The following is a 17,158-nucleotide window of genomic DNA, read 5'->3' on the forward strand; positions in this document are numbered from 1 at the left end:
ATGAAGTATTCATCACAATCTTTCTCATTAAAAATATAATTAAAAATGGTACCATTAATAAATAAAAGAAAAATTATTTTATTATATTATTTAATATATTATTTATTTGTGTAAGGACTGTCCCCGAATGTTAAAAAAAATCCCCAAACCACTCAAACCAACAGCCTACTCTCTCAGTCTATGGCTTTTTGTGTGTTTTCATTTCTGAAATACTGGAATGAAATATCGCTTTGGCATAGTTTGCAATGCATAATTTAAAAGGGCTTGGGGGTGTGAACCTGTGAAAAAATAACCATCAAATGAACCTCCATGAATTCTTGAATTTCTGAGTGAGCTAGTAGGGGAAAATGCAGCACTGATACAATCTATCAAAAGTTCAAGGACAACTTACCTCGATATGCCACCATAAAGATTGATGTGTAAAGTCATTGGAAAGAAAACTGCTGCAGGAAAACCTGGCTTACATACTGAAAGCAGATGGTTTAGGTAAATTGTAACAGTGCAGGGTTAGTGGGGCTAATAAATGAGGTGACATGAAGGTCATTAAAAAACTCACGTTTGCACATGTGTTTTGAAGACTTTTCAGTTAGAATTAGAAAGGTGGAGAAAAAGCATTAACTTTCCAAATCTAGAATAATTGGTGTGGTCTATGTGTGGAAAAAGTAGGTAATTCAGTTCAGGGTAGAACAATATAAAATAATGAGACTGGGTTGGGTAGTGAAGTGTAGGAGTTAAAGTCATGAAAAGAAAAATAGTGGAAAGTTGGATGTATTTTATTTTTTCTGTTTTGATAATGAGCTTGAGGAAGATGTGGTTACTGCCTGCAAGGATGAAAGGCTAAAAAGATGTTGGAAAATATATAAAAGCTGGCTTATGAAAGCACAGGAGAAAACTAGCCTTTATATTCTTTCTGAATAACTGCTGTATCTTCAACTATTTGAAGTTGAAGCTTATTAAATCAGACTTGTCTTAAATTTCATATTACTCCCATTAGAAACTATGATATATTTTGAATTTTTAAAATATAGTAAATAATATTTTTCTGAGTGTTAAGTAATGGAAGGTATTCATTGAATTAAAGTGAATACTGCAAAATTACTGACTTGCATTTATTGGGAAGAAGGATGTTCCTTAAAATTATGACAGTACTGGAAGGTGGAAAAATTCATTTTCTGAGATGAAGACCAGAGAATGGTAAAGGAATGATTATGGACAATGGTTTCTTGTCAAGGTGATAGGCAGCTGATAGATTAATGCCTAATACTTCATCATTGACTGCTAAAATTACACTCTATGAGCATGAGGAAAAAAATTTGTCCGACGAAACACAGAGATAAATCCTTGATGGATGGCCTAGCATTCTGTCTTTAAAGTATTTATTTCAATTTTGTGTAAAATTTCATCACTTTTCCTATATATATATTTTAATCCACAGAGACCAATTATTGCAAATAGACCTGGAGTCTTGTGTTTAGTTAATGTATAAATGTCAGCTGTGGTTATACTCGTATTGGTAGGATTTATAAGCATATGTTTTTCCTTTCATATAATCAATTTCAAAATTTGGCATGGAGTGTATACTTCCCCCACAGCTGTATTAGGGACCAACTTGCTGCTGTCCCACACAGCAAGTTACTACTGACTATGACTGGAAGATTTTCTTGTCTACTTCACTTTGTTCATTACCCAAGAACAGGGAAATAATAGAGTTTTCTGCTTTACTTGTGAGTTCTCTAATTATATGCTGATGTTCTGAGAAGCCAGTTTTGTATTAAGGTGACTGGCACACTAAACTCCCTAAATAGAATTGGTATTTCATGGGATGATTTGTTTATAGAAGATCTAGATTTAATTACTAACCAGCAAGACAGCATCACCCAGAGTGCAGATTAAGCTACTGTACAGTCCCTTCCCTGTACACTTGGGAACACATTGATGTTATCAATCAACACAATGAATCTGTCTCAGTACAAAAATGCAAATTAACTGAGTTAAAATAGCAGTTTTGTATTCTTACTTCCTTGCATGATACATTTATCTTTGCAGAGACTATATGGTGTACACAGCTATCGTTTCTTGCATACTGTTTAATCTCTTGGTTTTTACACCAGAGTCATGTAGTACAGATTGTCTTTTTACTGTGTGTGTATATGCATTTACATGGGCTCTGACTTTTTTCTGTGTTAATAAAATGGTAAGATCTGATGTTATACCTGAAGTAGTGCTATTTATTTGTATGCCATTTCAATTGTATTTAATTTGCACACATACACACACACATATATATACACACTATGCACATATGTGTGTGTGTGTGTATGTAATCTCAAAATGGACTGGAGAATGAAATTCAAAACAGTCAGCATCTATTTTTCAAAAGTTACATAAACACACAGACATGTACCTGACAGTGTGCACAGACAGGAAGATGGCTTCCCAAACCATGGAGATTAAGGAGAAGACCTTCATGTTAAACAGGGCCTTGAGGTTTGCCTCTACTTAGACTTTCCACATTTGTGTTATTTACACTGAACCTATAAACTACAAGCTCTTCAAAAAACAACTTTCCATCTTTAACAAACCATCAAAATCAACTTCCCTTCTTTGCAGCCATATGTTTCTTTTGTTTGTTCTGCCCTCATCTCTGGTGGGCCAAGGGTGGAAACGCTTTCAAGTGAAGCTCCTAGGCAGAACTTTCTCCTGCAGTTTTGTTTGGAGTGTATAAATATATATATATGTATATGTGTGTGTGTGTGTGTGTGTGTGACTACTTCCCCATGTATATGCATGTATATATATGTATATACATACAAGCACATAGCGTAAGGAAACATATTAGTAAAACTTTAACCTCAATGTCTTATATTTTATTTGTACTTATCAGTACAGTAGTGGACCATCAAAGGATGCTTCTTATCTCCATTTTGCCTACAATAAAGCTATGCCTTACTAACTGTCCAATTTTGTATACAAGTGACTGTTCTTGCTAACCCCAGGGAGTGATCTTCTTAATTCCTAAAGTATGAGATTTGTTTGACCTTATGTAATTACAGTCTTGCTTAATGGTTATAGAGTAACTGTTAACTCGAACTGTGGTGTCAGATTAAAGGACTTTTTGACAGACAATTCCAAAGGCACAGTCCCTGCTGTGTGAAGGAGAATTTCTTTCTATTCTAAAAATAAAAGGCAATAATTTCAAAAAGTGACCTTTTGTTGGAGTATTATATAAGTATGTAAGACAGGGACTGATCATTTTTCTGTCTGCCTGTCATAATTTTTAATGATTACAATTAAAATAAAATTAGAAGAAAGTGTCCTTCTATACTGTTATCAGAGGCATTCAGTGCTCAAATAATTTCATTTTTTTCCATAAGCTTTGCTACTGATGGGAAGTTTGCAAGTCCCATGTGCAGAAACAGATGGGGAAATTTTAGTCTTTAGTCATCAATGCTCTTTGAAGTTTCCTTTCTAATTTCCTTTTCTTGCCAAATAATTTGAGAGCTGGCAATATCAAGTCAAATACCCCTCCTTCTGTACTTCAACTACCCTTTTTTTGACCTCATTCTGATCTTTTGGATTTTTGCTGCTGTGTCTTAATAATAGAACATAATGAGAATGCTATTCTAGGCAAAGAGAACTTTTTTTTTGTGATATATAACATACAAGTTTAGTTTTCTTCAATTCTTTAGTCTATGTCCACTTTCAATAAAAATATGAAATTTCAGTGAGAAAATGTATTCTGAATCTTTTTTCATGCTTTCAGATAAAATGGTTTTAAAATAGTTAAAAGTATTATTTTTATAACTTATTATAATTTATTTTTGTGACATTCAAAGAGGTACATCCAATTCATGTAATTATTTCAAATAATTTTTTTTTTTTTTTGCATACTAAGATAAAAGGAGGGTCTTCATTGTCTGAGAGCCCTTCTGATACCCTGATACCTCCTCATCTTTTTGTCTCTGAGAAGCCCTCGCTGAAAATGTGCAACACGTATTTTGAACCAAGAGGTGCCTCCATAAAGTAGGAAAGTAAGAAAGAAACACAGTTGTTTTCCTTTTTGTCATACTTGGCTTTGGAGATGAAAAATAGATATATATTCTTCATTAGCTGCTCTCTAATGTAACACCTTTTTTTTTAATGGAAGGAGAATCTTTGGCAGGTAGAATATTGATATTGTATTAAGACAAGTGCATATCTAAGAGAAAAATGGGTTTGTGTAATTTCTGGTTGAATGAAGCATATGTGCAGAGACTGGAGAACTGGGTGTTTAAACTCATAGCTATGTGGGAGCCCTAGAATTGAACATTCTACCCATGGGCTGTCACACCAGAAACTATAGATTCATTTGCCCTACACTGTGGCAAAGCACACCTAGCCAATAAAAGCAGGAGAAGAAATATTGTTATTGAGGCCTGTTTCCTCACAGATATAAACCCAGCAGTGATTACATACAAAGACACACTGAGGCTGAAGCAATTAGTGTTCAAATTGTATGGCAAAATTTAGTCATGCATTTGAGGTAGAGATTTTCATGATTTTAAGAATGATCAGTTGAAGTTGTTGAAAAACTTCGTAATGAAGTATGGAATTTAAGATATAGACATGGATTCAACAGAAATAATTCCATCCTTTCAATTTCTAGTCAAGTTATTCTCAGTGTTTCCAGATATTTGTGTGGGAGAAGAGAGAAAATAAGAACAATTCCTTGAGGCAAAGCTAAGTCAAGGACATCAGACTATATTTAGCTTAGGAATTAAGACCTTAAATTCCAAGAAACCTTTGGTAGTGTGTACAAAGATTCAGAATATGAAGAACCACCAGGAAAGACAGCTTACTGTCTGATTAAGATCCAAGTACAAATCTGTATGCCTTTAGAATTAATTAAGTGTTCCCCAATCCTCATGAATGTTGTACTTTTAGGACATGGAAATAGTGGTAACTTGAGAAATTACTTTTTATTTGACTGCTTCTGGATATGTAGGTTTTAACTTTTTATTTCATAACAGCATGCTTAGTTGTATTTTACTTTGAAAGATGCTGTTGCAAACATGCTATACTTCTAGAGTGTTTTCAGGAGTGTTCAGTACTGGAACTGAGTGGGATTTTCTTCGCCTTTTTCATGCCTTCCAGCTGATGGGCGGAGTTTAAGTCCCCATGGTACACAAACAGATGGGAAAATGTTGGTCTTTCGTTTTCAGTCATCAGTGCTAATTCTTTTATCTTCTGCATGCATTTGTCAAACAGACTATGCCTGTCAAGCAATCTGTAATATGTGCCATGAAAGCCTTTTTTTTTTTTTTAACTCTACTGAAAATCTTTTCTATGATCTGACATTGCCTATATTCTATTAGTTTAAGGAGGAAAATGCCTTATTCATGAGCTAAATGATTGTCAAAATGGTAGTGGAACTTTGGTGACTTTAAAGTACTGGTTTTTTACTATTTTTTGAAGTAATTCAACAGCCAAGAAGTACTTTTTCAAATACAATTGGGTATTTCTGTAGGCGTCTTATATATATACAATGATATGATGTTTTTTATGAACAGACACTGTAGTGGCACGTACTTCTATCCTTTCTTACCCAGTGTGTCAGAGAGATACACACCTGGGATTTCTGGAACATTCTGATGTTCTCTATGCACTTTGACATGCACCCATAAATCTTAATTTCTAGACTGTAACAAGTAAGTCTGCTTTGATGAACAGTTAAGTTGCATATTCAGATTTTGGTGCCCATTTCTGCAACATGGAACCCAGGAGTGCCATGGATCAAAGAACTTTTATCCACAGAGCAACTGAAATACTTTACTCACACAAGGATGAGTGAATATCAAACTGCATTTATATGATCATTCCTTGACTGGTTTAACATGTACCTATGATGGAAATAAGTGAGTAGTAGAGGCATAACATAAATTTGTATTGATGGAAATGCATTTATTTTAGCGATTATGTAAAAGTATTGGCATAAAATTTTCAGCACTGCATTATCCCCTGATTTCTTGGAAGTGTTTTTTTGGAGATATGTGTTTTATCCTGTTCAGTTTATTTCATATGCCTGGAGGGCACTTATAAGGCTCTGAATTCAGCTTTGATTCTGTAGGCTGTCTTGTCACAGACATAAGGGATTGAGCTTTGTGTGTTTGTGTTTTTGTGATGTGGGTGGGATCAGGCATGCTGAAAATGAATTCAGACCTTTATTATAGCACAAGTTAAGCTCATCCAGATGGCAGACAGCTCCTACTCCGTGTGAAAGAATAGTTTTAGTAATGTGGCAGGCATGGGTTTATAGACAGTAGCAACTCTTACAAGTTGAAAGCCCTAAAATGGAACAAATATTGCAGACAGATGATCATCACAATCTTCCCTATGTGAGAGAGGGAAACTCCTGCTGCAGGTAACCATTGATTCAAGGTTATGAAGGAGTCCTGTAAATAGTGCACTGGGCCAGCCCAGTTTGCAGAACTGTGCTCTCTGCATGTCCACATAAAAGGAAGTGAGGTCTTTCCTATTTGCATTAAGGGAGAATTTGTTTTCATGAGTACACCTTAACATGATGCCCTACTATGAAGGAAATCAGCTGAGCAGGAGGATTTGTTCCCTGCATTTTCTCTATAGCTACATAAGCCCATGTAAGGCATGCATGAAACATTTGTTAGTGTACCTAACAGTTGTTACTTTGATTTGTGATCCACAGATTTTAGTTCTTAATTTTTATATATAGTTATGGAGTTTGGGTCCTTGTTCAGATTATTTTGCTAAGAGACACTCTGGAAAGAAAGGAAGAAAATATTTTCAGTTTGGAAACTCCCATTTAATGAGGCCCTTTTCATTTCTTCAGTGCTTTTAGTAGTTCTGGTTTCAATACATAAGAATTTATTGATGAAAACCTTGTATTTTGGAAATGTTATGCCTAGGTCTGGCATCCATTATGGTTGAGGGATGGTGGTGTTTTGGTGTGGAATTTAACTAACTGAAAGCAACTTAACTGCCCAAGAAAAGGCATAGTTTATTATTTGTAAAACATAATACTTTGAAGATCGAATCATCAGTGTGGAGCAACTGAAATTCCCATTTAATAAAATATCAGGTGTGTCCCCCTCAGATTGCTGTGATGGAAATTTCCCTATAAAGAATGAGATTTTAATGGATTGCTTTTGAACTGGTGAAATTTCCACTTGCTTTTCTTCAAGATGTATGAAAGGAAGAAGCCTGCTAGGGTTAGCTGTGCAGCAGCTATCCCTATTTGGAGAATGATTTTCTATCAGACACACTCTTGTCTTCCACAAGGGTAGTATGTTGTCTTTTTTTTTTTTTTTCTTCTTTTCATTTGGTGAGCTACATTAAGTGCCAATAAAGTCAAAACTGAATTTAAAGCAGCTTTGAGGTGACTGTACTGTTTGTCATGGGCTGTACTGAACTTGCATATCTTTGTAAATAGCTTATGAATGTTTGTGATCCCCTTTCATTTCCTTGTCAAGCCCAGGGGGAAGAAGACTAAAAGTAAATATTTAGAAATAAGTATCCTTCATGGGTGACTTACAGTCCTGAATCAGCCTTTTTCATGGGCTTCTTTTGATGTTTTGTTGTGGAACAGGAATCTTTTCTTTACTCTGGAGTGTGTATCTCACAAATATCTTAAGAATCTGTGGTGTCATGGGGAAGGGTCTTCCTTGAAGGTTTATGTGGAAAAAAAGTTAAAATGAAAGTATTAAGAAAGCAATCAGTGTTCTGAGAGACAATATTTAGATTTAGTAAAATATTTTCTAGATTGTTTTGTGCTCATAAAGAGAACACAGAAGAGGTTACTCAGCTTATGTCTGTCAGTTTTCTTCTTATTAAGCAAGAAAAACTCAGTTATGATGGCAGCAGGTAGGGGAATTGTCAGTGGAGGATCTATAATTGTAATCACTAGAAACTTTTTTCCCCCAGATCTTCTAGTAGCTGCTGTGATTTCTGTGAAATAATTTTCTGCCTACAGAAAATCTGTTGTTGAAATCAGTTGGAAGGAAGACATGGTTTTGAACTGAGAGCAGCTGCTCAATCTCACTTAACCTTTTATTTTGTTGTCTGTGGTTTGCTAATGTGGTGAAGTCTTTAGAAGTCTTTTGCTTTTTTTTTTTTTTTTTTTTTGAGCTTTGCCTTGAGAACTCTTCCTCATCTGTTCAGAATCATGAATTTGTGTAAAGTGGTGTCCAGTGCTAATGACCTAAAACACAACACTGTGTAAACCAACTTTATTCCTTTTGTTTTGTTAATGACTGAGATTCAAGCAAGTCTAATAGGCCTTATTAGGAAGATTACAAAGAGGAGTCATCTAGATTTGTGGAATTTGGTATCTTCAATGAAAATTTATGCAAGCCATTGAGGTTAGAGAGCAAGATTGCATGGCACCGTGGAGCCTGTGAGCATGTGGGATTTCCTGTATGTTTCCTTATTCTCAAATAAATAAGCTTTATGTCCTTATTACTTTTGCTTTCTTTTTAACTGTTTGTGTACTAAGGGCTTTGGCAAGGATGTACAATTACAACAGTAACTGTGGCACACATGCAGGTGTATGTGTGTGTAAACCTTGGATATCCTTCAACAAGCAAAACCTTTCCATGGAATTAATGTGAAAAAGTAGGTCAATGAAGGGGGAAAAGCTAATCTACGCATGTCACAGGAATTGAAATGCCACAAATATTTTATGAATAACTACATTTAATCTTGGTCTATGTCCATGGCATATAAAATTGACATTTTATAAAATGGTGTGGTTTGTAAATCATGTGGTTATATTTTAAAAAAATGCAAAAATGTGACTTGTCCAAGCTGGTAATGAAAAAAAATACTAGCCTATTCTTGCAGGAAATTGATGAACATAGATGAGAGAATACTATGAAAATGTTTCTACATTTGTATGTATATAAGTTATATACATATGGAATTATGTGGAATTGAATAAAAATAGATTACTAATATAAGAATATAAGTAGGTATAAAAAAGTCAGGTTTTGTGATGGGGTTGGCATGTAACTGCGCAATTTGCACATAGCTAGCATATTATAGAACAATTGAACCACTGTAAGAACTGTGCAGAAGCCTCCTATTATGAGAAAATTTAGGTTGTTTGTTTTGGTTTGGTTTTTTCCCCTCAGAAACAGGTATATTATTATTTTTTTCTGCCTTAGTCTTTTTTTTTTTTTTTTCTTTCTTTTCTTTCTTTCTTCTTTATTTTTTAAAATATCCTCACATATTCCTCAGGGTCTACTGTATTTCTGATTACCTTCATAAAACCTCATGAAGACAATGGTGGTAATCCTAGGTGACAAAAGCAATTGCTGGGTCATCGTTTCTGTATGAAAAATATTTCATAATGCACCTGGGACTTTCTACTGTATGAATAAAACTAAATTACTTAGTTATTTCAAATATTTAAATAACCTGTGTGGCCCACAGGTTTGAGAGAATAATCTAAGGTATGCAGCAGAAGAAAGGATTTCAAGAATTTCAATGAATCATAGTCAGACTTTCAGGAATCTGCCCAATTTCCACCTAAAGCAGATTGAGGCTAACTTGGGTTCAGAAAGCAGTTCCACCAGGAAACCCTTCTGAGCACAATGTTTTCTGGGTGCAAAACCTGTGACATCCTAGCTGGGAGGGTAAGCAAGAGGTAGTAATATCTAGGCAGAGAAATGCCCAAATCTCTCCCAGGTCCCTGGGGAGCCTCGGTAAGTTAAAAGTTCTCAAACAATGCCTAAATCAGATTACACTGCTGTCCATATTGTTGTGATGGCATTGAGTTCCTGGACATACAATCCAGTGGTTACAACTCTGTCCCAGAATATTGAAGATATCTGGAGAAGATCTAAGCCCACAGCTTTTCATATGGTTTTCACCTATCCGGATAAAATTACTCTGCTGATACAAAAAATATTGTGGATTTCAGAGAGACAGAAAGAAAGAAATCATTTTAAATATTTAAATAAGGACACATTCCTCAGAATGGAGATTCCTGGGCTCTTGTTCTTTTTTTTTGAGTAATGGTAGGTAAATATATTTTTCATTTGGGAATCATAAGTTGCATCACAACACTGGAAACAAGAAAGAGTAGAAAGGAATATCGGCCAGAAAATAATAAGTACAGAAGGAAGCTTTAAGACTTTCTAAAAAATTAAATGCTTAATGAAAAAAATGCCCCCATGCATGATCAATTGATTTTTAGAATCAATTAATTATTAAAAGAAGATTGAGAGGTTGATTTTATTGATTGCCTCTGAGTTAATAGTATCACTAATTAGGCTTCCTAACTGTAGAATGTGAACTAAACTTAACTTTTAGCTTACCAGTGGGAATTTGGACACTGATCCATGGGATAGAGCAACATACTCTGAAGAGTTTGTGACTGCATTTATACTTGAGTGCTTCTCCCAGGGGGCAAGGCATAGCTTCTATAGGGACAGAGCACTGTTGAGGACTGTTGTCATGTGATGATGACATGAAGTTACTAGTTCTTGTATATTCTTGCAAATCAAAATTTCCTGTAGTGCTTAGACTGCAGTTATTTGGTTCTTTCCCCATCTTTTGGAACATTATTTGGGGCGGAAGAGTTCTACTCCCTGTAAAGCAAAAGCAGTATTCTTCCCTGTACTATCCTAAATTAGCTCCAAGTTTAGCTGTACAAAGATGCAATCATCGGATGAGTTGCAGTGGGGATGTACAGTGTATCACGTACTCTACGCTGACTGAATCTGAAGTTGTTAATCTCTCTTCCACTGAGTGGGAAGTCAGCTTAAACTGCATCGTGTTGGCAAAAAAATGTGGGTCTGCTCATAGATTGGTATTCTGGAACTGTGCACATCTAACCTGCCTCAGCTATATTGCTCCTGAGCTCTTTAGATAATATTTAGGGTCACCACTTTATGTGGAAATTAGCTATTCTACCCTGGTTTTCTGAAATTAAAACATTGAAAACATCAGAGATTCTACAGATAAGTAAATAGAAATTGAAACAGAAATAAAAAATACAAAGAAGTGTGATCCTAATAAAAATTGAAGTATTTTGAATCATCATTACTGGAGCTAGAAAGGAAATCTTTTGCCCTTTCACTAGCCAAAGGTATTTTCTCTTTGGCAGCAGGCTCAGGTTTCTGATTATGTGGGCATACTGTGTAAATCTGGTAATGACTACTCAGTTATTATTGATCACCAGAGTTCAATCTCTTTTGCTGTATCTACATATGGATGTCATTCTGCATAGCGCAGATGCACTTGCATTTTGCATTTGGTGTATTTAACTAGGTGTCTTTAGGAACACTTTCAAATAATATATTTAAAGATGTTCCTTCTGTAGTCTTTCTAAAATAGAAACAATTAATCATTGCAGGCAATTATTTCAAAAATATTTTTGGTATATTTTGGATATATTACATAAAATTCTGCAAAACATTTATCATTTTTATTGAGAAATGACTTGAGAAGGAGGATGTGTTGAGAATAAATAAGCCAATAACTTTTCACATACATTGAGCACCACATGCAGAATTCAAGCAGTTTCTATTGAAATGGAATAAATATGGAATAGCATTAGAATATAAACAAGGTATGTATGTAAATTTGTAAACTAATATCAGCAGCATGGGGGCAGTTTTCTTCATGTCTTCTTCAAGAGCTATGAACAGAAACCTAAGAACAAAGTAGGACTGTGTTCAGTTAATCTGAATTCTGTCTCTAGTCACATCTGGATTTCTTATTGTCTGGCCTACAAGGTTGTACATGTTGTATATGTAATAGAGCACTCAAGTTCATTAGCACAGTCCTGGCCATCTGAATCTAAATAAGGTACAATATTGGTGGTGTTTGCCACCTGCAGTGTGTCCCACATGTCTGGTAGACCCCTGGTTAACAGTGCTCTTGTCCTGTTCGAGGTCTTCATTCCTGATGTGGGCAGTGAGACAGAGCACGCTCTCTGTAAGCTCACAGATGGTGCAGAGCTGGGAGGCAGGGATGATACACTGCATTAAAAATGCCTATTACCAAACCCATAAAATGTTTATTTTTAAAGCAAGATCCTACTTTTAGATGTGCATAATTGTACAGAGTTATTTCTTTACTTAAATTCTGAGAGCTTCTCCTATAGCTGCTGCCATAACTTTCACCAAACTTGACCAAACTGTTCTCAAGAAATTAACTAATATAGAAATACTTGATAAAAATTACTTGGAACTGAGTAATTCCATAGTGTCCTTCCTTCTGTGATATTACATCTTAGAAATTAATTAAAAGTGTGCTGCTGACCAAAGTAATTATCCTACTTTTCCTGAATTTGATATGTCAGAGGTCTTTTGGTTTCTTAACACAGGAGAAAATGTTCTTTTGACATTACCTGAAGATTATCTGTATGTAAAGCAGAATAGATACCAGCAAGACTTTGTGGGTTTTTGTTATATGCAAAGTAATGAGATAAAATTGTTTTGCTTCCACAATTCTACCTTCACCAGCAAACTCTCATGGGTCAGTGAGTAGAAAGCAAAAAAAAATCATACTTCCTAGTACTGAAACAAGAGCAATAAATTGTTGTTAAACCATCCCCTAAAGATACTATGATCTTTAGATACACCCTTTATTTGATTTCTTACCACCTTTTTTTTTTATCTGGCAGGACAGACAGTAGAAATTTATTTTCATAGCACTATAATGAATTTAAGATTTTACACTTTTAATTCTCCTTCCATTCCTTGTCACTAAGCATGAGAGTCAAATCCTCTAATCTAATTTCATTAAAATATTCAGAAGGTATACATCTAATCTAAATTTGCTCTCTAGGTTCCCCTTACAGTCAGTGCAACAAGATAAGACTAGAAGAAAGTAGTGTGTTTTGTAGGACAGGTTATTTTGCTGCATAGTATATGGTATAACAGGATGTAAGAGATGTTTGAGGCAGTTGAGGTGAGTCATTTTTGATGCCTGTCTGTCCCCTGGTCACTGTGTTGGAAATTCAGATCACCTCAGAGTAGCAATTCAGCTTCAAGTTTGATAATGCAAAGCCAACATGAACTTGCTCGTTTTTTGTGTCATATTTCACTCTGAGCCAGGACCTGAGCCTATTGCAAGTTTTTCTTGGATACAATACTTACAGAGAAAGCTCCTGAAAAAAGCAGTCATGTCTTCTATTCATAATTTCATATTACATTTGACCTCTGCTGCTGTGGTTTTAAGGCAGTCCTTGGCACTTCTCATTTTTATTAGCTAAAGTTTTTATCATACAAGCTGTTAAGCAAAATAATTAAATTTACCTGAGGTTACACTTATTTCATAATTCCTTGCCATTAAAATCCATAGAGAGAACATTTGAACTTAATTAATGTTACAACCTCTTAAAGAAGATACATGACAATTCACTAATAATGTAACAGATAATGATGTAACCCTAGTAATGTAAAACTAGTAATGTAAGCTTCTATATCCACCACACATTTATGATATTCTCAAGGATGAGAGCTTTCTTACTAAAAAAAAATAAAAATATTTCTCTATAAATTCTTACATTGACAATATTTAACACAGAAAATACAAGTTTTCTTGTCATGTTGGTGATTTCATTTCAAGCTTCTCATGAATCTGCTCATTTCACCACCTCTTACCCCCAAGGCCTTTTCTTAGTTGTCACTCATTTATATTGAATTTTGAATGAAAATTAAGAGAAATTTCAGCCCGGCTTATTTTGAGACTACAGTTAAAATTATCAAGCTCACTGTCATTGTCTTCAGCTGGTGACAAATGGCAATTTTATTTAGCAATAGATGGTTCTCTTTGAGGTTCGATTGATGGATGAGGCCTTAAGAGGCCAGGCCAGCTGACGAGGTTAGCCAGGCCAGCTGTCTGCCCATCCCTACTGCAGGGGTGTCTGTGCTGCTTTTGAACCACTGCTGGTTACTGGTGGAGTGTTTTAAGGCAGACTGTAGTCAATGACAGCTGACTTTAAAGTGTTGTGCTGCAAATGGTGGTGGCTCCAGAACTCACCAATGAGTAATGCAGACATCTGTGTAGCAAAGCCAGACTGGACTGCTAGTGTAGCAACAGTGTCAGCTGTCTCAAACAAAGCCAGCTTTTTTAACATTCATGAGTCCTTCATTTTGTCTTTGCTTTTTTATGTGTTTAGTTTTGTTTCAGGTTATAATCAGCCTGCTGTCTAAGAACCCCAGCTTTGAAATGTTTTTGAATGGGATTGTGTAAGAACCCCAGTCATGTTTTGAGATTTCACTACAAAAATCTAAAGTGCTTTTAATTCTTGTCTGTAGGCTGGAGCAAATGTGCTTCTGCAAGATGTTAATGGAAATATTGCCCTTGATTATGCTGTAGAAGGGACTGAATCCAGCAGCATCCTTCTGATGTACTTGGAAGAAAATGGTAAGTCAGCTCTTCAGCTTTTGGAAAACATTATTGAATGTCATAAAAATGATAAGGATGTGTATTGATCTGATGTAAGTCACACCAGAGCCAATTGAACTATATTAGTTTGGGGATGAAGGGGAGGAAGGTGATTTGGAACCACAAACGTTTTCAGTGTGTTTAAATTGTAGCTACTAATGAAGGTTAAATGGGTGTTGTCATAGTCAAAACTGCTTTTGACCTTTTGTATGGAGATGTTAGAATGTGAAATCAAAGTAGAAAAACCGAAGTGGTACAGAAGCTTTTAAAACAACTAATTTAATTTTCAAGGTCTAGGTTTCACATTTTGTTTAATTTCTGATCTGTAGTCTCAGAGAATATTGTTTTCAAGTGACAGACTGCTAAATAAATAAATCTTTGCAAATAATTTGAATGAAAATGCATATGATACTTTATCCCTCATTCAGAAATATTAGTATTGGTTTAGGTTTGGATTTTTTTTAATTGTGAAAATACTGTATCTAGGATTGTATTATGAGTTATGCTTAATATGTTATTGATGACAGGACTTGTACTGAAAAACTAGATTTGTTGCTCATCAGTTCTAAATTTAGGCAAGAATTCTGAAGCAAGATTTCTAGAATTGCTTTTGACTGTGAGAGGTTGTCTTAACATTGTATGTGGCTCATCTTAACACTGAGGAAAAGGCATTATGCAAATATGATGAAGTATAATGTAAAGAAGTGTATTTTCAACACTCTCTTCATATATGGATCTTTTTTAATATAGACTAAGTTAAATTATATTTTGTTAATGAACACTTAAGGAAAGTGTCAAGGAAATCACAGTGTCAGGTCCTATACTGCACACATCCAGTGTATTACATGTTCTAATGTTTTGCTTCCTCAGTGCCTGGCAGTGTCTTCATAGGTCTGGTTTTGGATTTTTCTAATGGCAAAGAAGCCATTAGCTTCTAAAACTTTCATTGCCTTGAAAAACACAGATATTTGTTGTCTAATGATTCATGTTTGTCCTGGTTTAGGGCAAATTTGGGAGAGAACCTCTGAATGGGGTCCGTCCAGAAAGCAAATTCAAGCAGCCCCTCTCCCAGCTGGTTCAGGAAGAAATTTCCTTGGAGAAAAGAGGAAAAAACTGTTTATTTAACAGAAATTGAATAGTATCAAACAATAAAAACTCTCACTGTTCGATGAGATGGCAAATTCAGAAAAGTCCTTTTCATGTGGTGTAGCTCAGCTCGCTCAGTTTCTTATCAGTCCCTCTGGCGCTGGAAAGTGCTGAGGCCCAGGCCCCGGTGGGCCACAGGCTTGTGAGCTCCCGGGGTTTGGCTGGGTGTTCAGTCCAGAGCAGGCTTGCACAGATCCAAGAAAAAGGGAAACAAACAGTCTGGGGAACTTCTCTGCCTCAGTGATCTAAAATCTAACAGTAAAGGAGAGCTCTGTCTGCTGTCTGTCCGTGCTGCAGACAGCGCAGTCCAGGAGTGGGATGTGGAGGAGTCAGGGCTCTTTCTCATCACAAACTGAGGCTTCTTCTTCCCCCACCTTCGCTCTCAGAGACATCTTAAACCTGCAGTACTTAATATGTAACATAAACAAAACAGGTGATTTGGGATACAAATATCATAAAGTCACCTGTACTAGGACATAATGAAAAAAGGTGATTTTTTTTCACTATTTGCCCTGCTTTATTCTAGACCTGATTAGCACCTTCCATAACTATTGTTTTGATTAATAACAGCTTTATATTTTAAGGCAAATCTTTTGAGTCATTGATGGCTTTCAGAACAATCAAAATTTAAATGACTGCCAGTGTATTCTCTGTTTCTCTATTGTAGAACTGTGTCAGTGAAACTCTGATCATGGCATATGATCCTTGTCTCCTCCTTTTTCATTAGGCTGTTTTAAATATTTAATACTTCAGAAAATGCAATATTTTTGTTTATTTCTTTACTTGATATTTAGTTTATAGTGGATTGCACTAGTCATCTATAAGCTAAAAATTATTGACAGATAGTTCTTGGTTCTGTATTTGACAAGTCACAGGAGGTGACACATTCATTGTAATTCATTTCCAAAGAAAGAGTTGTTCTTTTGTCCCCCAAGACCTCAGGCTTCAGTTTTCAGTAGGATAACTCTGTGTTCCAAAAACATCAGCCTTGTTGTTGAATCTGTAAAAAGAATATTTGGACGTTTGCTTTTTTTTTTTTTTTTTAACATATCACACACATCTCAAAGCAAGTTCAATAGCTTTCTTTTCTGTTGTGTTGTGAAAGTTCCATGCAGTAGCACATCATTATTTAAGCAAAATAAAACCATCTGTTGTGTTTTTATTTTTTGAAGAATGATAATATTTAAATAACATATCTACCCAAAGGTACAGATGGTATTCCTTTTTCTACTGTGACACAGGTACAGGAGAAAAAAATGGGTATTGCTTTTCTGAAAACTATTTTACACAGTATTATTCACTTTCTGTGGGAACTAATTCATTTAAAATAGCTGGTTAAAGGTTATTGACCTTTGATGGTAACGGGGATTTTATGCACTTAAGCAAAATCCATTATGCTATTCCAAGCTGAAGGAATAATGGGTCTGTTTTGTTCCCTTAATATTAAAAGATCATATTCAGGTGTCTCAGAAGACTGCATATAGAGCCAAAATCATGTGCAAGCCCTATCCATTTGGTCTGTTTTGTATGTTTTAATTCTATTAAAATATTGTGTAGATTTTGCAGATATTGATCGCTGTTTGTTAAATTCTTAGTA

General features: G+C 35.3%; 1 protein-coding gene across 1 annotated transcript in view; it reads left to right on the forward strand.

Moving 5' to 3' along the window:
- MYO16 (myosin XVI) overlaps positions 1–17,158 on the forward strand; it is a 286,365-nt gene that overhangs the window by 60,109 nt on the left and 209,098 nt on the right. The window contains exon 5 of the mRNA XM_058859396.1: positions 14,286–14,394. Within this exon, the coding sequence (XP_058715379.1) occupies positions 14,286–14,394 (109 nt within the window). The remainder of the gene's footprint in view (positions 1–14,285; positions 14,395–17,158) is intronic.

Source organism: Poecile atricapillus, chromosome 1, assembly GCF_030490865.1.
Source record: "Poecile atricapillus isolate bPoeAtr1 chromosome 1, bPoeAtr1.hap1, whole genome shotgun sequence".
Lineage (NCBI taxonomy): Eukaryota > Metazoa > Chordata > Aves > Passeriformes > Paridae > Poecile > Poecile atricapillus.